This window comes from the organism of the source record quoted next, unplaced genomic scaffold (assembly GCF_019419815.1).
Source record: "Pyrus x bretschneideri cultivar Hongxiangsu unplaced genomic scaffold, Pyrus_bretschneideri_v1 Contig34, whole genome shotgun sequence".
NCBI lineage: Eukaryota > Viridiplantae > Streptophyta > Magnoliopsida > Rosales > Rosaceae > Pyrus > Pyrus x bretschneideri.
In genome coordinates, this window is record NW_025999657.1 from 1,151,662 (window position 1) to 1,173,740 (window position 22,079).

Below are 22,079 nucleotides of genomic sequence, written 5' to 3' on the forward strand. Positions count from 1 at the left end.
CTCTCGCATGTTCAATCGCTAACAGAAAGCTGAAAAACTACCAAGACTCATACTACAATTTTTCCAAAATCACCAATCGCTGAGGAGTCAATAGGTTAAGGGGCGCTTGGCATTTGCTATATGTCTATTGAATTTTTCTGTGATAAGCTTGCGATACTGATATATTTCAAAGCGAAACAATGAGGTCCTTATTTATTCTCACGGAGATGGATTATTTTTTATTGTTGTAAAGAACGCGTTATTGCCTTAGGATAATTGTCAAAATCAGTATGCAAATCTGGTAGGTTTAATTATGAGATCAGATTTCAATTTCGGTACTGGAAATATTGAAGGGCAGCTTTATTGATAAAAAAAAAAAAAAAAAACCACCTAATAACTTTATTTAATAAAAAAATACTTCAATTTTAGTAAGGCGGATCCAGGAAAAATAATTTGGAGGGTCACATGTAAAAGTTCACGAACATTTTTTAGACATATAATAATCTTAAAAATTAAACCATAGTTACATCATTCATAATTTATAGAACAAATACAAGTTATAATTGTCCACGACGTGTTTTCATTTTTTGAAAACGCTGCATTATAGCTTCATTATCAATGGAAGAAAAAACTTTGCTCTCAATACAAACCATCGTGCTATTACTGAACCATTGATCTCCCATCCAGTTATGCAATGGACTTTTCACAATATTCATTGCAAAAAGGCTCTCTCCACTAAAATAATAGCAACTGGTCGAATCAAAGTCAATATAATTAGCAAAAACACTTGATTATATACTATATTCCTCCCCGTCTCCCCCAATTTTTTTTGCAAGACTACTAATTCCTTTCAATTGAAAAAATTCACTACTTGAACGCGTAGAAGAATATAATGCCTAAGTTGATATTTTTTTTAAAAAAATATTGAGAACGGTAACTCCTCTTTGAGGCATTTTATCAAGCAGTTGGAGGGAATGTTTGAAAGACAACTCCAACCTTCAAAGGGACATGACCAAGTCATCTATGAAGATTCACCGGAATTCAATGGGTCAGTCTTGCCCCTTAATGAATCAGTCTTCACCGAAATTCAAGGGGTCAGTCTCGCCCCTTATGAGGATTCACCGAAATTCAAGGGGGGTCTTGATTTCTAATTAGAAGGACAAAATTTTAAAATAATAAGAAAAAAACTAAAACAAAAATAACTCGCAAAACTCGCGCGTACCCCTTTCTCTCTCCCACCGTTCCCCATCCATATCTCCTCTTTTTTCACCCATCATCATTATCATCTCTCTCTTCATCCATCATTGTCATCTCTTTCTCTCATTTTTCACTCATCACCATTATCTTTTTCCTCTTTTACCCATTACCATCATTTCTCTCTCATCTTTCACACATCACTATCATCTTTCTCTTCTCTCTCTCATGTCACTGTGTTCTCCCATCCTTGTTCTTTTTTATTTTTTGTTATTATTAACAAATTTTTAATAAAAACAATTAATAAAACTTTATCAATAAGAAATATTGTATCTTAAAAATAATGAATTTCGAGAAAAAGTAATGAAAATTTAGGCCTTTTTCTTATTATATTAGTCAATTTTGTTTAGTCTTTTTAGCTTTTTGTTTTTAGTTTTTATAAATGATAACACTATTTCTAAAAACTGTGACAACAATTTTAGAAACAATGACACTATTTTTAAGCAACTATTTCTAGAAACGGTGAAACTATTTCTAGAACTTGTGACACTATTTCTAGAACTGATGACCCTACAACTCCGTCCCCGTCTATCTAGTCGGCACCTTTGCTGGTAGCTTTTGGAAAACCCCTTATATCTAGTCAATCATTGTCTGTTAGCTGCCAACCCAAACTCGTCTATCAAGTCGAAATTTGTGCTAACGGTTATTAAACAAGTTTGTTTTCTCAAAAGGTGTGAGAGGTTTTGCATAGACGTTGATTTATGTGTTGAGTTGAATATCCCCTCTATATTGCAAATCTCTTGTATTTATAGAGACAAATTCCCCGATGCTCAAGTGGTAGAGTTCTAATAGCACTATAATTCCTTAACAATATTTGAATACATTTGGATTTATCCTTTGCAATCATCCTCCCACCGAAACTCTATCATCACCAAGTCTAGCTCTCTTTTACTTGAACTAGAATTCTGAATCTAGTCCCCTTATGTGATCAATTCATTTTCATCTAGACACGAGTTTTAATCCTTAAACAATCTAATCCAATTCTTATCCAAACCCATCCTAATCCTCACAGTCCTATTTTGTTTAGGACTCGACCGAGCCACAATCGAAACCTTGACCTTTTAGGCAATCCTGATTCACTTATGACTCGACTGAACTACTAGCACTTCACTATTGGGGCGAGACTCGCAGCCTTCTTTCTGGGCTAATTCCTTCTTGGCCAAAATATAGGTTTTCTGACCCAAACAACAGCACTAAGTGATACGAAAATGAATGGATAAGATTGAAAATAGAAAATATAATAGTTGTGGAAATCAAATTTAATAGCTAAAACAACCGAGATCCACCAAATGAAGATCTTTAGTTTTGCTTTTGGCGTGGTGCATGGGTGGGCCATAGTTGTGGTCGTTGAATTGGGTGCGCGAGGACAATTACGGATTCAGAATTCTAACTTCGTGTAGCCCTAATATAAATATCCAAGGGTATGCAAACATATTTAATTTTTCAATGTGACATTTAGTCAAAACACTTGGTGGGCATGTTGTTATTTGCTTAAATATGTCAACAACTTTTAAGGCTGGCTACCAAATTTGTCAACAGCTTTCAAAGCCCGAAAACATGTCAGGCCTCACTTGCCAAATTTTGTGGAATGGGCATTTCATCAAACTGTTTGTGGGCATTCTTAGGTCACGTACCAGATGACCATAGGCTTCTTTGGCGACCTTCCTCTCATATTTCTCCACTTCCGTAGGGTCCCCGAGAGTAAATGGGAACCCCTGGTCTGCCCCTAAGTGGGGGACCTGGAGTGAGGATCATCGTAATTCTATTCGTGAGGATCCCATGGATCTTCAAATTACATTCGTTCATCGTACATCGTGCAGTCAAAAGTCATTGTAAATTTTTTTATTTAAAATTGAATATAAACAGTACCTGACGAAAACTAACCGTATACTGTACGATGAACGGATGTGATTGGAGGATCCGGCAAAGATCCTCTCTTAGGGACCTGCATCCGTTGCTCGTTTCCTTTTAATTTTTTTTTTTAAATTAAACAATTTAAACTTTTTTTTTTAATTAAGCAATTTAAACAGAGGTCTGTACATAGGGATAGGCAAAATACCCATAGATATGGGTAACCACAATTACCCATCCATTTAAAGCTTACGGTTACGGTTATGGGTAACCATTTAAACAAATAAACAATTATAGGCATAATCGTTTACTCGTAAAATTTAAATGGATGATTATGGGTGGATACCCATTTAACCGTTTATTTAACGTATGTAAAATTAAAAATAAAATAAAAGCCATGAACATCTCAAATAGGCTTCTGCGGGCATGATATCACAAGATGGCAAGGACCATGATAATGATTCTAAGGAAATGTCTTTTAACTGAAATGATTTAAACTCCACCCGAAACGACTATACTTGACATGCATTCACGGTTATTTATCCTAAAATACACACAAAAAAGATGCATTGAGGGTCAGTTTCATGATTCATCTGGACCATGAGACCGAGTCGATCTCATCCCTTGCAGACTTGTACAATTCAAGCCTCTTGCCACATTGTTGCCTCCTTTCCATCACTTCAGGATTTTCACCCAGCAATTGTGCAAGTTGCCTTCCCTGCACGAAATAACAGTACTCGAATCAGCCAAACAGCATCGACCCTATGTGAGAGAGAGAGAGAGAGAGAGAGGGAGAGAGAGAGAGAGAGAACCTCCATTTTGCCCAATCGGATATAGAAGTGATCAAGCAAAGACCTCTTAGCCTCCCTCACTTGACAATGAACGACAGCCTTCGGGATAGTATTTCTCAGTGTCTCCGAGACCATCTTAACATACAAGGAAACATTGGATCCTATCCTGTTGAAGTGCCCCTCAGCATATCGAACTTCAGGAGCGGCATACGGATTTCCATTATCCACTTCTTGAGGGAGATTCCGGAAGAAATCCACTGTCAGATACGAGGATTCCATGTCCACCAATCGCAAAGTTGTCTTCTTGCTGTCTTCACGAAACCTCTCCAATGCTTCACTAGCAGCTGCTGCCAATTCGGCTTGAAGAGTTGGAAAGCGCTTCAGCTCCTGTTTCATTCCCAAAACACAATCTATAACTTTCCCCACTAATAAACCATTCGAGTGTTAGATGGAGTGTATTAGTTTTAAAGATTTGAACCTGAGTTTCTCCAATTGACCTTCTCACAATTTCCTTCAAAATAAAGTGAACCTGCAGTATTCGATTACTGAATAAGAATGCTGCTTGAATAACTACTTTATTGTCAAGTGAACAAAATTTAAAACAATTCTGCTTCCAGTGGCCATGGAAACAAAATTGCTATGCTATAGCTTGTTCGGCGTTAATGAACCCCAAACTACCCTGAGGACAATAAGATGGAATGGTAGACACTTACCGCATCTACTGATGCTTCAGATGGACCCCTGAAATAGTTAAGTGCACTGTCAATGAGGCGCCGATAACCTTGCTCAGGTGCAATTAGATGAGGTTGGTACCCATCTGCCTCTGAAACGACTTTCCTTACATTTTCAACTGAAAGATGACGGTCAAAAGGGAGCTTCCTCAAAGCAACAGGGAGCTGGTGATTAAATACAGCATATATCCGATCTCCACCAGGTCGTCTGTCGTATAAAAATCAGTGAAATGCTATTATCTTTTTTTCCCATACTTGTGGGCAGCGTTACTGGATAGAAATTGAGTGAATTGAAAAAATAGCAGTTATATATAATCACTGGCTAACGTTTTGCAAAGTTAACTATTTTTGAACCTTCAGAGCTGACAGGCTTTCTCAAAGCCAGCCATACAGAACTGGTGAATTCATATGAAAGAGCAGAGGAATCAAGAAGAAATTCTTTGATCAGGCTCACATATGCTCAATCGCACATGAACTGTGAAGAATAAGATCATGTGTTGGTCACAAAATGAAGCATTAAATGCATCTTATTTTTTTTTCCCAATGTCAACATATCGCTGGACATCAGATTCTCGATCAGAAAATGTAAAGTTACATGAAAGGAGGCATTATCATCCATATGTATTCTACAAAAAAAATATATGTATATGGCATGTTAAAAGGGATGTATTACCCTCCATCCAAATGCTCCTTGAATGTCCGGTCAAATGCCCGGCATAACTCTAGGATAGTATATAACTGTGCCTGATACATACAAACAAAATAACTCCATATGATAATCTAAAACCAAATAGCATCACAATTGAATGAATGGATGACATATATAGATTTCTCACCCCCGCATCAATAGCAACAGGTCTACCAAGATAATCCAACTCCGCTTCAAGTTCTCCGATGCTTTTATTGATCAAAGATGCTATTCCTGGAATGCGAGCTTTAATTACAGACTCCAAATGCTGAAATCATATGAAAACTAAATGTTAACTCCCAAGTTCTACATTATATGTAGACATTGAGCTATCAAATCATAGATGTAGGGGGCTGGGAAAACCTTTGAGAGAAGTTTTGCAAGATATTCTGAACCCATTTTGCTTGCCAAATGTGCGTAATCTGGACTGGAATTAAAAAATTCGCGCTCCCTCCGCCTGGCAGCAATCATATCCACATTTTTGTTAATATCAACTTGTGAACGGTTCACAATTCCGACCCAAGGGTGTTGAAGCCGATAAGACCTTCCTTCGAGAACCTAACTCAATGCAAATAAAACATTATGACCTATCATCAACAGAGTGGATTGATGACCTCCAGGAAAAAACAAACGCGAACCTCCATGAGCAAAATATGTTCTAATATAAAATGCAACTCCCAACAAAATCAACCACCACCATAGATGTTCTAGCTAAACACCTTTCTGAACTTGAAACTTCAGAAAGGATGAAGGATAAACCTATATACTTACGTATAGTACTGAAATACTATCTCAAATAATTAATGACAACCCCAATCTGTATTTTTTTATATTTATATGAAACTTGGAAGACTTGTTGTGAATTGATTAAAATTTGAAAAAAGAATCGAATATTCATTGATCAAATCATTCAATCCACCGCAGTCTGATGGATCTTTTTAATAATAGATTAATCGGACTAGAATAAAGATGGAAATATTTAGTACATGAAATAGCAATTCAAGTGGAACAGCATAATACAAGCAAGAAGTCTTACATCCAAAGCATTTGTTCCCTTGTCCATTAAATCAAGCTTTGTCAACACACCTAATGTCCTCTCACCTAAGAAAAGAAACACAGAAGATCAATACATAAAACGAAAGCGCAAAAGAAGATTTGTGACGCATGGACCATGCGAGATCATACAGTTGAATGATAAAGTCGGAAAATTGTTCAGGGACGATACCTGTAGGATCAACTAGTCTAGCAATCCTGATAGCATCAGATGTTGCTATGTCCTGATTGGCTGGAGTTATTGCCAGAATGATGCAATTAGGCTGTACTAAGAAGCGTTTTCATTAAGAATGAAGAATAAAACCAAACTTAGCTTGTGAATAACTTCAAGGCAAACAATCTATCCAGAAATTTAGTAAACGGTAATACATATCCTGGTAATGGTCACAACACAAACATGCAGGTTAAATATTAGAACGGTTAATAAAGCTAAGACTTGAGGATAAAAACATTTATCAATCAAAGCTCGAAAATGGGGAATCGGTTTAAGTATAACTCTTCAGCCCTTAAATTGACTTAAATAGATAAAAAGATGTTATTTACATGCAAGCTGTGATAAGAATGAATTGCTATTCCGAATGAAAACTGAATCGTCGGAATATCCAGACTCATTCCGCCCCTTTGAATAGAGGATACCAATTTAAAGAGTAAATTGCTTGACAGAATGTCCACTGCAACTGCAAACCTGGTTTCTGACTGAATTCTCCATTGTTCTAAGCTATTTATCTATAAATTGAGGGGGAAAAGGAACTCCGTATTACCTTCTCAACATAAGAATGAACCATGTTTTCAATGTCTTGAACAATACTCTCTGGCTGTCCCTCTGTCAGCAAGAAACATCTATGAGTAGATATTCAATAAATAAAACATTAAAATTTTCATTTGAACTTGGAACCAAGGGGAAACAGTTTAACAATTATACCTACGGCAACCTTGGTTAAACCAGGCAAATCTATCAATGTTAGATTGACAACTGCCAAGAAGATAAATCATATGTTTGTCAGAGAGAAAAATGGACAACAGATCATTATTGAATACTTCATTGAATAAAAGATAAGGGCTCAACCTTATGCGACAGAAAAAACATGAATCACAGATAATTCATTCCACCAAAAGACCACAGATAATTTCCATTGTAGAAACTTGTTTTAACCCAAGATTTCAGAAGAAGGAAAATAATAAAATTATTGATGAACAGTTAAGCTAAGAATTTTCATTCATCACAACGAGTAGTTTTACGCAGGAAGCCATTTGTTGACGCTCTCATGGTTAAACAGCACGAAAATAAATATTTAGAATGTAACTACATGGTCATGGAATCAAATTCCTCTAACTGAAACACAAAATGCTTCATTGCATTGTGTGCACTTCATGAAATCAAGGTCACTCTTTTGACGTAATACAGGTCATAATCATCACGTGGCATGAAATTTCTGTTAATATTAACAAAATAAACTGTAAATCTGTAATGTAAAGCAATGCTACCAATACATACGTTCACAAAAAGAACAAGGATCATAATAACAATTCACAATCACACCAAAACCAATGTAAAGAACATTGTTACCATTTGGGGAGTAGATACTGAGATGAATAGGAACATTAGATATCTGTTTTGATCTCCCAGTAATTCTGTCAGTTTCATCCTGAATTTCTCTTCGAACAGCAGCTGTTTAAGAAATTAAGACACAAACAAGAAAATCCAATATGAAATTCCCTTCAAAATAAAAGAGAAGGGGAAACATTAGACACCTTTGCTAAAATTTCATTGCTATATTTCTAAGAATACATTTCATGCTTGAAGTGATTTTGATTCATAATTAAACAAGCAAAAGAGACAACCTGAAAATAAGGCTATTGAAAAATACGGGCAAAAAGAACAACATAATAGGTGCATGTTGTTAGTATTTTCCTGCAAACCATCGAGTTTTTGTTTCATCACATCACCCAAGTTTTCCATCAAAATCTACCATTTTACACTATATGTAAGAAAAAGTCACAAAACACTACTCAAACTAGGATCCATAATGTAATAACATTAACGTTATCATCTCGTCAAAACCAGAATAATCACTAGAAAAACATTAATCAGGTGCTCGATCCATAGCACATCTGTACAATAAATAACATACAAAAATCAGTGAATCTTTTCTTTTCCAAGTGGAGGAACTCGGCGTACTCCTGCATTCCCTGTTCTGTCTTGTGCAGCTGCAAGACCAATGGCCTTCTGGTCACAATTCCTGCAACCCAAGCAAACTAAAATTACTTTTGAAGCTTTAATGTGTATGGTTCTAATACAAATAATGTAATCATCAAACAAGAAACTTTATATTGCTTAGTTTAGTTGACTATTTTTTCTTATGCTGAACAATAGTTTGCTTTTCTTTTAAAATTTGCTTTTTGTTTCATTTTCTTTCCTCTGCTTTCTCAGCAGCCAAACAGCACATAAGATTGAAAGATAACAATCATAATCTGTAAAAAAAACCTTTATTAGGTTGGCCTTTTGAGTATATTCTAATCAAAAAGTAACAAATCAATTTAAAATTGTTTAGTTTGACCGAGTTGACGATTACCTTTATATGTTGAAAAATAGTTGACTTATTTTTAATGATAATAATATTATTATTGCTATTATTCTGTTTTTATTACATTTCTTTCCTCTGTTTTCTCAGGAGCCAAACAGCATAAAATATGAAAATTCGTAATCAGTAAGCATAAACCCTAACCAGATCCTCTCGGAAGAAAATCACGCCCCACGATGCTCTCTAACACCGACGACTTTCCAGAACTCTGCAATTACATCATCCAAACACACCGCAAAAACTCGATAAGCCAAACAAAAAAGAAACCAAAGGAAAACAACAATGAGAGCGCGGTGTGAGAGAGAGAGAGAGGGACCTGGCCGCCGACGACGACGACAAGAGGAAGAGACTCCCAGAGAGTAGGCAATGCAGAGTCGGCGCCGCCGTGGTCGCCGAGGACCGTACAGGCCCTCTGAATCCGATTGACGAGGCCTATCAAGCCCTCCATGGTGGCCATTGGGGGAAGTGAAGAAGAAGCAGTAGAGGCGGTTGAGACGATGATAAAGCACGCACCGAGGGTGAGAGCGAGGAAGAGGTAATAGAGGGTGGTGAGGAGCAAGAAAGCTATTTTCGCTAATTTTGTCTAAAAATTTAATTTTTTATTAATTGGGAAAAGAATTTGATGAATTTCCGTCTCTGAAGAGAAATGAGTTGGTGGTGAGTGCCTGAGTGGTGCTGACTTTGAGAGAGTGAGAGAGAGAGAGAGACTCGGCTCTCACCCCCTTGACTCATTTTGAATTTAGTCAATGCATTTTTGAATTCGTTTTCTTTTTTATTTTTTAATTTTATTTTACAAAAGATAGAATTGTTAAATATTAGGAGGATTGGTGGGGGCCGCCAAGGGAAAAAAACATTGTTGAAAGTAAACTTAGACAATTTTTTACACGTTCTATTAGCCAGATTTGAAACGATACGAAATAACATATTTTAGGTTTACATGTTAACTAACTAAGTCGTTATTAGATCACACATTAAGGATTTATCAGCGAGTAACCTATTTCAACTCTATAAGAAAAAGCTAGTTTGATAATTGTAAACTACTAAAAAAAACTTACTACAATGATCAGAGTATTTAATCTCACATAACTGAGATTAAAATAATATCAAAGCACATTAAAAATACCAAGCAAATTAAAAAATTTGTAATGATTAATATACAAGTGTGAAAAATGTGAAAAAAATAAAAAATAGAAATGCTCATGGTTGCATCCTTTTCGCTTTGATGATGGGTATATCATCATTTGGATTTTTAAAATCCTACAAACCCCTGTGAACAGGGAAGTTTAAAATAAATAAAATTCATAATAATTATTATAAAAGTAAAAATGTGAAAAGAAAACGCTTGTGATTGCATCATCTACGTTTAGACGATGGTTACATTGTCTTTTAGATTTTTAATACCCTCTAAACTCTAATGAATAGTGTTATTGTTTGAGTGTAAATTAATAAAAATTAATAATAATTAATATAGAAGTGTGAAAAATATAAAAATAAAATAAAAATACAACCACTAGTAATGATAAACTTAACAACTTTGATGAAGGAGGTCAACTTTGAAATTTGACAACATAGTCCATAAACACTATATTTATATTTAACCGTCGATTGTCGTTAACGCTCTATTATTCTCATTGAATTTCGTTTTTTATATATTGTTTTTTGAAAACATTATCTTTTAGTGGATGTAGAAAAACGAACGTTGATTCACGTTCATATTTTTACGGTTAATGAAAATATTGCTCAGAGTTTATAAAGTCTCTAAAAATTATATATCATCGACTCATATTTCAATTAACCATAAAAGATAATGTTTTCAAAAAACCAAATATGAAAAAATGAAATTTAATTAGAAGAATAGAGCGTAAACGTAAACGACAATTTACGGTTAAATTTAAATATGTGGTTATGGGATTGTGGTTGCGAATTTAAGAGTTGACCTCTTCCCAAAAGTTGGAGAGCTTGCCATTACGAGCATTTGTATTTGTATTTTATATTTTTCATACTTCTTTGTTAATTAAAAAATCTTACTACAATAATAGCCATAAGATTTAATCTCACTTGAAAGATTAAATCCTTACCGTGTGAGATTAAATCCTTACCGTTGGATTCTTTGATCCTATTTATGTTTGTAGTATTACATTTTTCATTTGATTATATATTGATTTAAAATATATTTTCTTTAATAGGCAAATGATCTGGTCATATTACCCGTTCATTTTAAAAGGTCGTGTTCGAGTCGGGTCGTATTACCTGTTCATTTTAATTGGTGTTACACGATACAACGCGTTAAGGTATTGGATATCTCATAAAAACGGCACGAACAAAAGAAACACAATACGAATGCCAGGTGTAGTTGAAGTTAAAGGTTGCTGAATCAAGTGTCTATGGATAAATATTATTGTTTTCTACCATTGCGGTAATACCAATTGCAAATGTAGGCAACGCAACATTAGGAGAGATTTTTTCAGTGTGATCGGCACGTAGGGTGGTGCACCACATGTCACTATATAAATGATGGAATATGTGTGTTAAAAAATTAATAACTTAAAAAATAAAATTTCCCACCACTTACATAAAAACAATTGGTGTACTACACGTGTTCCCGTCACAATGAAAATTTTCTCCAACACTAGAATTATATAGGGTGAGTGGGAAGAGACTTATTTTGGAGAAATTCTCTTGCAATCAAGATATAATCACATTTGAGTCACTCGTCTAATAAATGTTTCAGCGTGGTGAACCAGTGAATCACTCGTCTAGTAAAAACTTGTTACATGGTGATTTGGTAAAATCGTGTTTGTATTATGTGTAAATCTTGTCAAGTCCATGTCCAATATAGATATATAGATCTTTTAACAAGAGGAATCCCTATTTTTTTTTCAAAAAATGAGGATTAGTTGTAGGGTTCACACCACATCAAACTTAATGATCCAAACGGTCTATTTTTCAAGTTGCATCTCATAGATCATCCTTACAAAATATTAGCTAAACCAAAAATGTTTAAGACAAAGAAATTAACGAATACTTTGTTATATAAGAAACAATAAAATTTTATTTTGATAATTAAATAGGCAAATGGTTTCGAATTGAATTGAATTTTTGCAAAGATGATTTATGAATCGAAACTTGCAAAATAAAAAAATGGAATCCCTCTTGTTAAAGGATTGGTGTGTGTGTGTGTGTGTCTTGGATTAGTAGTAATTGCATCGTGTACATACAAAAGTCATTGGCTTCTCAGTATAATGCAATAGTTCTTTGGTGGCAGGATCAACAACCAACTGCCAAAACTGGTTCAAAGATTCAGTAGAAACTTACAAATGAACCCAAAAACGAAGTATGGCATGACAAAAAATCAACATTTTATTACAAATGAACATCAGGAATATGGGGGAGAGTTGCAACATTATTCAATAATTCAAGCAGTATGTCAACAAACTAACCTTTTATTACTAACATTGTACCCATCACCTTATATCCTTTATGAGCATCTGCAATGACGAACAAGAAGAAACAATAAAAGGAATTAACTTTTCGAAATCTTATCTATAATTCCAAGCAATAATCACAAATAATTTTCATTAAATTCCAAAAATGAATTGTATAGTGGTACAACTAACAACTACTAATTGATCTTTTGACATGTCACAATAGGCCACACCGCAATCAAAATTTAGGTCCAGTGACATCAAGGGCACTCTAGATTGGAATTTCATTAACCTTCAATGTTTGTTGTGTTTGAACTCCAATCCAAATCAGTCGTGACTATGTGTTCAATATATGCAAATGGATTTAAGTGTGTAAAAAGGATTAAAGGCAACCGCAGAAGAAGATGGGATAGTGCTTAGATAACTACACAGGCTTAGAAATAGAGAGTTATTCTTCCTACTATCCAATCAACAAAATTTGAAACATCAATTTGTTGCTTTCCTAATTTTATTATGCCAATGTAAAATGCAATGCCAATTAATATGCAGTAAGCTGTGTTTAAGGTTCAACAGTTCTTACTGAAGAAACACGCAAAACTCGCCAGGGCCTAGCTCGTCCCATAATCATAGCAAAGATGAAATAATTAGATGAAATTAAAACCCATAACCTCATATATTCCGCACACAAAAGTAATAGAAGAAAAAAGCACAGCAGACATGTAGAGCTATAAACAATCAACCTAAACAAAATTAAGAACCAAACAGATGAGTGAATTGTTTCCGCACCTCAGAATCACTTCGACTTTGTAAAATTTGGAGTCTTGGGACATAACCTACGAGCAACCAACAATATGGAGTTAGAAGCCATGCCAAAATTTAAAATTTAAAATCCGAGACACCCAAATCATAATTTGAATGGTATATGCAATAGCATTGAAAACCCATGAACCATTTTTCCAGAAAATGGGAAGAAGACGAACTAGAAGAACTCTGCGCTCGTACGAACGGAACAATGGACGCATTTGTTGCGTGCTTTAGAGCGATATTGGGTTGACAGATACGAAATTTTGCGAGCTTGGTGCAGATCGAGGTCGAACCCAAAAACGGAAGCTTGTTGAGGTGGCAATGGAGGTGCAGTTGACTCCGAATTCGAAGGCTTCCACGACGGCGACGAAATATTGACGAGGATCACGACTCCTCACTCCCTCTCCGACTCGCACCTGCCCTTCCCTCACCAACACCTCATAACCCGACGCACCTCCCTCCCATGATCCCTTCCTGTCGAACTCGGATCCCAACACGATCTCCGATTCAGGCTCTACATCCATCGATCTTTCCAAACCCGACCCACCCCCTCCCTACCAGACCCCAATCTTCCCAAACCTTCCTCCATCGTGTGTATGGGGTTTCTACTAGGGGATTTTGGCAATGATGGAGCTTAAAAGCCTCCGCGATTTGTCTAGAGAAGGTAGAGAGAGAAAAAGGGGTTGGAGAGAGAGAGACAAAGGTGAGAGAAAAAAATCTGAGGGAGGCAGAGCGAAAGAGGAAAGTAAAGGAAAAGAGATAGAAGGGACCCGAGACAGAATTAGGGTAGAATTTTAATTATTATAATTATTATTATAAGAGTTAGTGGGCACAATTATTATTATAACAAATATTTTTTAATTATTATTATAAGAGTTAGTGGACACAATTGTGTAATGCGGTGGTGGAAACCCAAGTTTTTGAATTTGGTGGTGGGAAACCCAAACTTGCACCATAAAATAGAGAGAGAAGTCCAATTTGGGGAAGGAGAAACTTAATATAAATCCAATTTTATAAGCTTGTCACTCTCCGATCCCGACATACGTCCTGAATCGACATGTGACGTCATCAAGTATCCGTACATTTATCATACCCCGCCTCTGGGATATGGCAAAAGCACAACTCGAGCATCGATTCGCATAGTAATATTTTTTTCTTCCTAACTTTTGATTGGTTGCTCAACCCCCCCTAAATTCTGATTGGTCCTCCATCATTTAACTAATTGGTTCCTTCCCTTTGGCCTGAATGGCCTCTTTCCCACAAGGTGGGAGTTTATATTCCTTTAAATCTATAGTTTAGTGAAACCACTTCAAATGTCCGTAACTATATCGTATAATCCGAACTCGCAAACAGTTTTCGTCTATGCCTTCATGATCTCGAGATCTATTTGAAAACATCAATTGTGAACTCGAAAGGTCAACGCATTTTAAAGATTGATTACAAAAATTCAAACCCGATAGTTATTCGATTTAATTCCAAAAATCAACGGAATTAAAATTAACTAATGAAAATAACGTAAACGTGAAATACGAATTTAAATAACAAGATATGTAATTAATAGTGAAATTCCGGGAACATGATTTCACAAAGCCATTATTAGTTATAGTCCAATTTTGTTTTAATTTTGAAGTTCTATCGAAGGTTAATTGTGTTTAGCATGATAAAAGGCTTGCGTGTCAGGCTTGCGTTGTTCTTTTATTTTTTTTTTCTTTTTTCTTTTCGTTTTTCTTTTCTTTTTTCTTTTCGTTTTTCTTTTCTGTATGAACCAAACGGAAAACATAATTATAAACCAAAAAAATATACAATGCTGGGAGTATCTATCTCATAGGCCAATTAGAAAGAAAACATTACTATATTGTAATACTACATAAGTTGATAAAAGGACCTAAGAGGAGTCCTGCATAGCATAAGATAATTATATTTTCACACACCAGTGAAATATAACATAATACAAAATATATTAATTGTCCTCATCATCGCTACTTAAAATCTCAACGGTAACATTTTGCATATTTTGTGAGCTCATTTATGGGGAAGACAGGCATCTAGGACGAATTTGTGCTGGACAAGTGTGTGGTTCTTCAATAAGAACGACATATGCTGGCAATACACGTCTTTGAGGTGCGTGTACAAATCCGTTATTGGAGAGTAATGCGTAGCCAAGGTGACCATCAGCAACAGTAGTAAGAATGTACTGATTAACAATAGAACAAGGTATGCGCCCGACATTAACAGGTTGTCGTGGACGTTGAGTTGGAGGATTCGTTGTGGAATTTGTTGTTTTAATGTTGGAAGCAATACATGAATTTGATGTTGGAGATTCAGTTCCAATTCTAACTCCATGACGTCGCCTGTCCGCCGTTCTCAATGATGTAGAACTTGATCAAATTCAAAAGAAACACAAGTGTATGAAGCAACCTTCTAAATTTCCATTTACAAACTAGTAAAGGAGTGTGGATGTTTTATACTAGAATAAAGGCACAAATCCATAATTGTGCCAACATATTATTTTGCTATAGAGTGATTTATTATTTATTAATATTTACTAGACACAATTTCTAACATTTGTGTCAGAAAAGGGAATTTGTAATTATTAAGATATATTCTCCATTTGAAGACCCAATGAGAACTAGAGTGACTTAATATTTATTAATATTTAGTGGACACAATTTCTATCATTAGTGTCATAAAAAGGAATCTACAATTATTAACTCATTTGTCTATCTAAAGACCAACTAATTTTTGCATAGAGACTGACCCTAAGGGCACAATTGTTGGTTATGTGTCACTGCAGGTAGGACTTTTAATACTGTAAAAAAATTAAACACTTACTATAAAACCAAAAACCATATCACCAAGTATAAAAAAACAAACCTGTAGGAAGATAACAATCTAAAAAGCAGTTCAAAAAGATACGAATCTAACAAACATTCATTGCACCTGGAAATGATCCTTTGTAAATCTAAAACACGCCACTTAGTACTACAGTGTAGTGGTATTCTTCTTTACTTGTAAGTGAGAGATCTGAGGTTCGGCTCTCGCGAAAAACGAATTTGAACAACATTATTGCTAACTTATTTTGAGGCTAAAATATTGCACAGTAATAAACAGCTCCATACCATTATTTACCACAATTTTATAAATTTTAATTATTGGTGTGCTAGAGGAGGTAAAGACAAACAAGAGAGAACATATATTGCCTCTGACAAATTATTTTTATAGACGCAAAATGTTTTTTGTGCCCATTTTCAATAAAAAAAAGTTGTCATCTGACTCCACTCGGCACGGTTTCCGTGCCCATTACTGTTTTGTGTCTGCTTTTTTCAACATCGGGCACAATAGATGGTGCCCTCTATGGAATGGGAACTGTTTAAGCTTTTGAATTGGTGGTCAAACTGACACAAAATTCTTAATTATGCCCTTTGTTTTGTACCCAAAGCTCATTTTTCTTGTAGTGACATTACAAGCATGTTTGCATGTTTAATCAGTAGAAAATGTCTCTGTGTTTATAACCTTCTCGAATGAAAACTGTACTTGGGAAAGGTAAAATGTGTACGTCGCAGATGCACCAAGTGTGCATACGAAATCAACAACATACTTTTTCTTCGAGATATTAGTGGTAGTATTTTGGAATCTGCATTAATTCAAGAAGGGAGGCAGACATGGTTGGAAGAACGAGAGAGTAAAGTACAAAAGGAGTGAACTTTTGAGAATCAAGAAAGAGAAAAATGCATTAAAAGTCAATTGGGTTGCACATAATAAAGAGTAAATAGAGATAGGGTGGTACGACCGTATGAATACATCATGTTGTCGCCCGTCAAGAGTAGGCCGAAGGTGAGGTAGAGCAAGGGAAGGGTTGAGAGCTTCTATACTTTTGTAGAAGGGGAATTACTGTGAATCAAGAGGGTTTGGTGTAGAATTGTCGTTGTGAAATGTTGTAGTCCCCAGGATATCCGTCTTTTGGTCCACGCACATAGCCAACATAAGGTTTTGGAGCTGCAAGGCGTGGAAGCAGTGACATTGTTCTGTTCCTTTAGTTTGATTACGTTTAATCATTTTCAGAAACTCACTAGGAGTTCTTTTATATTAGTTTTCGTCTGGTGTGTTGTATCTCTTTCAGATATTTATAAGAAGGGTGAAGTTGCTTGATTTGATGGTGGTGATTGTTAGACCCATAAGCATTCATTTTCCAATATGAAAAAATAGGCCCGTTTTGGATCGAGATTTTCTTAAGTAACCAAATTTTAGTTTCAATGACATCACCGTTCAATGGGAGATTGTCACGTGGTGAAATGCTGACATTAGAGAAACTGTAATAGAACGTCTCATTGGAGAAAGAGACTAATTAATAACATCATTGTCTTATAGTATTCATTTCAACTTGCAAGTTAAGTCAGGTTTGAATCTCATAAATAACAAATTTAATACTTAATTGTTGTGTCATTTATGACTTATCCATCATTCCAATCCTCCTATATCATTGTATCAAGAAACTAAAAACATTGGGCTTCTTTATTCTTCAAATTATTATTATTATCTTTCTTTCTTTTAAACACATTCTCCTTCTCTTCTAGATTTCGTACTATAGTACTGGAAAGTGCATGGAAAAGGAAAACAGTAGCATCTATAAATTTTCGAAGAGGATGAGAATAACACTTAAGATGTGTATCCAATTGAGATTATGATAGATTTTAAAAAATTCAAAAATCAGGTGTATTTAATTAAAATTTTTAACGAATCTGCCAATTTCTAGTAGTATTCAATCTTGATTTTCAAAGAGTTTGTCAAAATCTTGTGGTATTCAATCTCGAGTTTTTAAAAATGTTTCAAAATCTAGTTGTATCCAAAATTCAATGAATTTGTTGGGATTTAGGAGTTGGTGGAGTTTGGTGGATTCTAGAGTGGAAAATGGAGACTTGTGAAATCGAAGGGAGAAATATGACTTTTTTGGTTAAATCCAAATATGCAGGAAACAATCTGTATTTATGGAGACTGATGTATCTCTTCAAACGAGTCATGCCCATTCGGAATTATGATCAGTCACAACTTTTCAATAGAGAACTGTTTATTTTCTGAATAGTATGGCCATTCGATTGCATCACATACAAGATCAAAGGTCATTATTTAACTACTAAAAGTACCAATTTGGCATACATCTTTCTGCATTAATTCCAATCGGTGGCAGCCAAATAAACCCAGTGACGGCAGCCAATCATCCACACTGTGCCGCAACTTGACAGTAAATAAGAAACGACGCCATGACATAAAGATATACCAAACAACAAACACAGGCTACACAGCCTTATCTTTTGACAAGAAAGAAATACAAAGAAACGAGGAGAGGTAAAGAAAGGTAAATAAGGAGAGTAGATTGTCTTGTAGCCTTAGACCTAGACAAATCAAACGCCACAATATGCCTTGACGGTATAGTCAGGTCCAAGGCTGGAGCCATTTTTCTTGACATATTGAATATATTCCAAGTTATTCAATGGCTTATACTGTAGGGGGTGGTCCTCGTCTATAAGCTCCTTCTGTGTATGTGTTTCCCCTACCCTGAATGAAAATAGTCCGAGTGAATGTCGTACATCATTCTCGCTCAAGTTCACTCGATGTTTACAAGCTCGTATTCTGTCGTTGCTCCAAACCTGAGTCAAGCAAAACCACACAAACATTCTCGCTAAGAAATATATTATTATACTTTCCATTACAAAATATTGATAATTTGATTACAAAATATATCATTTCAAATGCTTTGCACCTTTAGAAATTAACAATAGTCATGATAACTTGATTACGTATGTACGTATCACATAATTGTGTTTGTGGCATACCTGTAATGCATCACCAGCTAGAAATATGAAGGACGAAGGCAGAGGATCAAAACATATCCACTCATCGTCCTTTGAATATATTTCCAGACCTTTGACATGATTTTGACAGAGTATGGTGCTAAAGTTTTTGTCTGTATGACCTGGCAGACCCACATTAGTTCTAGTTTTCTCAGGCTCACTGTATTTGTTAAATCGGCAAGTGTGAACAGTCGATTGAAGGTGATCATCATGGTACTCCTTTACACCATAGTTTTCAAACACCATTCTCGTGACAGCATGCTGTAGTTCTTCCATTACTTTTGTATACAAATCAGCACTCTCACTGCCCAACAAAGAACAAATTAATTGTGTAAATGTACTTTAAAAAAAAAAATTAATATTTCGATCTTTCTGGTGGAATTAAGTTGAGTAAATCATACCGAAATACATCATTTCCATTGGGCCAAAAATGATGTTCGAATATCTGAGTTTGTTCAGGGTTTGTAGCACCAGCAATTCCAAAACTTTCAAAAGCTGCGGTTTTAACTTTTATGTAGCCAGTGGGGTAAGGCTTTTCATAAGAACTTTTCACTTTCATTTCAGTTGGGAAATCAAACAACTCGTCTAACGTGTCGAAGAAAGTACTGCGAACCTCCGAAGAAATTTTGTTGGGTAATATTGCCACGAAACAGCCAAGCTCCTCGAGTGCATGGCAAATGTCTTTGCGTATTGAGAGCCAAGAACTTGTCCCAGGCTTGAAGCAGTCTTCATTGGAGAAATCTACTATTGCTAGTTTGGCCATTGTTTGAGTATGCTGTATGTGAAGAGGTTTTGAGGGTTATAGGTTAAACTGCTAGGTGTGTATACCTAACTAACCAAAATGACATTTATAGAGAAGCATGCATGTTATGTATTTTCTGGTTTCTTTAATATATTATACCTATTTTTTAATTTTTTATTACAAGTGACTTCTACTTAGTTTGTGGTGTGAAGGATTTGAATCCGACCAATAATGCAGTAAGTTGAAGATGAATGCTCTATTCAATAGGCAATCCACTAATTTTCTATGTACACTTGATTTGCGTGGCTTATTATCAGAATCATCTGTCTCTCTATTTGGCTTGTAAACCAAGATTTAAATCATAGAAAATATGAACCATGTGATTGATGACATGCTGTGAACAACAGTGAAGTCTTGTCCTCTATTGTTTGGAGTTTGCATTCATGATTAGATTTCTTGCTTAGATGCGGTAATGGAAGCACAAGACAACCACAAATGACAAGAATCTTAATAATTTCTTGTGATTTAGGGGTTTAGTGATATACGTCGGACTCTGATTGAAATGTACTAATAAAGTTAAGTCAACGTAATGTACTTGATATTATAACACTAGATGCAAAGTTGGATTACTGTAATTTAGTGATTTACGTCTTTATCAATCGCATTCCTTGTCGCCTATAGGACAAAGTTAACATAATTCAAAGTCGGTTGGCATAATATTTGTGCATGAATACAGCAAGGTAACTGCTGCTTTCCTTAAAGTTTTATATCAAAACTTTTGGCCGAGTTTACTAGCTCTATAGTTGCTGACCTGAATCATTCGGCCAAAATCGAGTAAGGGAAGCCGGCTGATGTCCTTTGGCAGGTACGTGAAATGGCAAATTCGAGAGAAGTTGATTTTATCTCACCATTAAAAACGAATGACAAATTTGAGAGAGGAAGTTTACTTTCACACACCATTGAACGAATGCCATCGGACAACATTAAACAAAAGTTTGTATATAAGAGAGCAAAAATGATATGCATTTATCATTTCCGTATCAAAGATAGAGATTATACCACAAAATGAACGAAGGAGTATGTCCTTATAACTAGTGGTAGATGCACTAAGGGACCAGCTGGGTGGTCACGTGACCACCCTAAAGCCCAGATTAGATGATGTGAGAACCTTCGAGGACTACCCAAGTTTGGTCATGTGGTGGAGAAGAAGAGTGCAACAGTGGAAAGGCGGCTGCAGGTTATGCTAATGATTGACGAAGAGGAAGAAGACTATTCTGTTTTTTAAAAGACTTGGACAAACAACGTCGTTTTGTGTCAAGCCAATTTTTTAGTACAATGATGTAGTTAGACTAAGGGGAGGGTAGAATTTGGCTAAGTCAGATAGTGGGCAGCCTTATTTAGCCATTTAAAACAAAATAATTAAAAGCAAGTCTTCTTATTAAGCTATGTAAGGGACAAGCTTGGGAACACAGAGGTTGAATGTAGAATAGTGACAAAATTAAAGAAAAAAGAATACAAAAATTTACGTTGCTAAAAAACCTTATGGTTTGTTGGTTTCATAGCCTTTTCAACTTGAGTTAGTAAGTCCTCAGGGGTGTTCTATGCCTAGTGCCCTAAAGCCCTATGGTTTGTGAGTCATTGACCTAAAACTCGTTACATGGGTTGAATCGAAAGCTTAATGAAACTGGCACTGCATGACCACTACTATTGCTAGAAAAAGGAGAAAAAATGATGAAGAAAAAAGAATGAGAAAAATCGAAAAGAAGAAAGAAAAAATAAGTGTGTTTAAAGCTTAAATATGTTTGAATAAAAAGGACGGCAGGTATGGGTTTTAGTCTAATTTCCTTAACTTTATCGTTTCACTTTACACCAAAGAAGTTCATGAATTATTTTCTAATTAGTTATAAATAGCTTGGATTATGTCGTGGGATTGTTGGAACTTTTGGAATGATGTTTTAATTTTTAACGTTTTCTAAGGCTAGGAACCTGAAGGTGAAAATTGTCTTAGTTAATTTTTGTTTAAATTTTTAGTTTGTTAGGGTGTTTTTTTTTTTTTTGAGTTTTGTTTTACTTGAGAACAAGCAAAAAGCTAAGTTTGGGTGTATTTGATGAGTCGATTTAATACTATATATTTTACCTTATTATTAGTTATTTTGGTTGAATTTTTAATACGTTGTTATATATTCCAATGTAGGACATTCGACTTCCTTTTGAGTAAAATGTGATCAAATGGATGAATTTTGGAGTGATTCTAATTAGAGGACGTTCGTGAGTATCTCAACCTATCCGTGTCAAAGTTTCAAAATTTTCTACCAAGCGGTTTATTTATG

The 22,079-nt window shown here is 35.3% G+C and overlaps 2 protein-coding genes across 2 annotated transcripts; both read right to left on the minus strand.

Moving 5' to 3' along the window:
- Positions 1-3,542: 3,542 nt before the first annotated feature.
- LOC103940979 (phragmoplastin DRP1E) lies at positions 3,543-9,632 on the minus strand. Its single transcript, XM_009351155.3, has 15 exons — positions 9,246-9,632; positions 9,074-9,137; positions 8,480-8,587; positions 7,915-8,016; positions 7,270-7,320; positions 7,109-7,170; positions 6,520-6,610; positions 6,331-6,395; positions 5,658-5,852; positions 5,443-5,562; positions 5,280-5,350; positions 4,589-4,814; positions 4,354-4,404; positions 3,897-4,262; positions 3,543-3,802 (listed from the first exon to the last, which is right to left on the minus strand). Exons 1-15 carry the CDS (start codon positions 9,384-9,386, stop codon positions 3,674-3,676), a joined length of 1,842 nt encoding a protein of 613 aa, XP_009349430.1. The 5' UTR covers positions 9,387-9,632; the 3' UTR covers positions 3,543-3,673.
- An 8,687-nt stretch (positions 9,633-18,319) lies between these two features.
- Positions 18,320-19,802, minus strand: LOC103961089 (probable inactive 2-oxoglutarate-dependent dioxygenase AOP2). The gene is made up of 3 exons (XM_009373601.3): positions 19,409-19,802; positions 18,990-19,311; positions 18,320-18,803 (listed from the first exon to the last, which is right to left on the minus strand). The coding sequence occupies exons 1-3, from the start codon at positions 19,768-19,770 to the stop codon at positions 18,558-18,560; spliced, it is 930 nt and encodes a 309-aa protein (XP_009371876.2). The 5' UTR covers positions 19,771-19,802; the 3' UTR covers positions 18,320-18,557.
- Between the last annotated feature and the right edge of the window lie 2,277 nt (positions 19,803-22,079).

What these genes read in the sequence shown, in the direction of transcription:
- LOC103940979 (XM_009351155.3), bottom strand. Translation starts at nt 9,386, where the DNA reads ATGGCCACCATGGAGGGCTTGATAGGCCTCGTCAATCGGATTCAGAGG. An exon ending in TTTAACCAAGGTTGCCGTAG is followed by an intron (nt 7,171 to 7,269) that starts GTATAATTGTTA and finishes TCTTGCTGACAG; the next exon opens with AGGGACAGCCAGAGAGTATT. An exon ending in CTGTTGCTATTGATGCGGGG is followed by an intron (nt 5,351 to 5,442) that starts GTGAGAAATCTA and finishes TGTATGTATCAG; the next exon opens with GCACAGTTATATACTATCCT.
- LOC103961089 (XM_009373601.3), bottom strand. Translation starts at nt 19,770, where the DNA reads ATGGCCAAACTAGCAATAGTAGATTTCTCCAATGAAGACTGCTTCAAG. An exon ending in AATGGAAATGATGTATTTCG is followed by an intron (nt 19,312 to 19,408) that starts GTATGATTTACT and finishes TTTGTTGGGCAG; the next exon opens with TGAGAGTGCTGATTTGTATA. An exon ending in TAGCTGGTGATGCATTACAG is followed by an intron (nt 18,804 to 18,989) that starts GTATGCCACAAA and finishes TGCTTGACTCAG; the next exon opens with GTTTGGAGCAACGACAGAAT.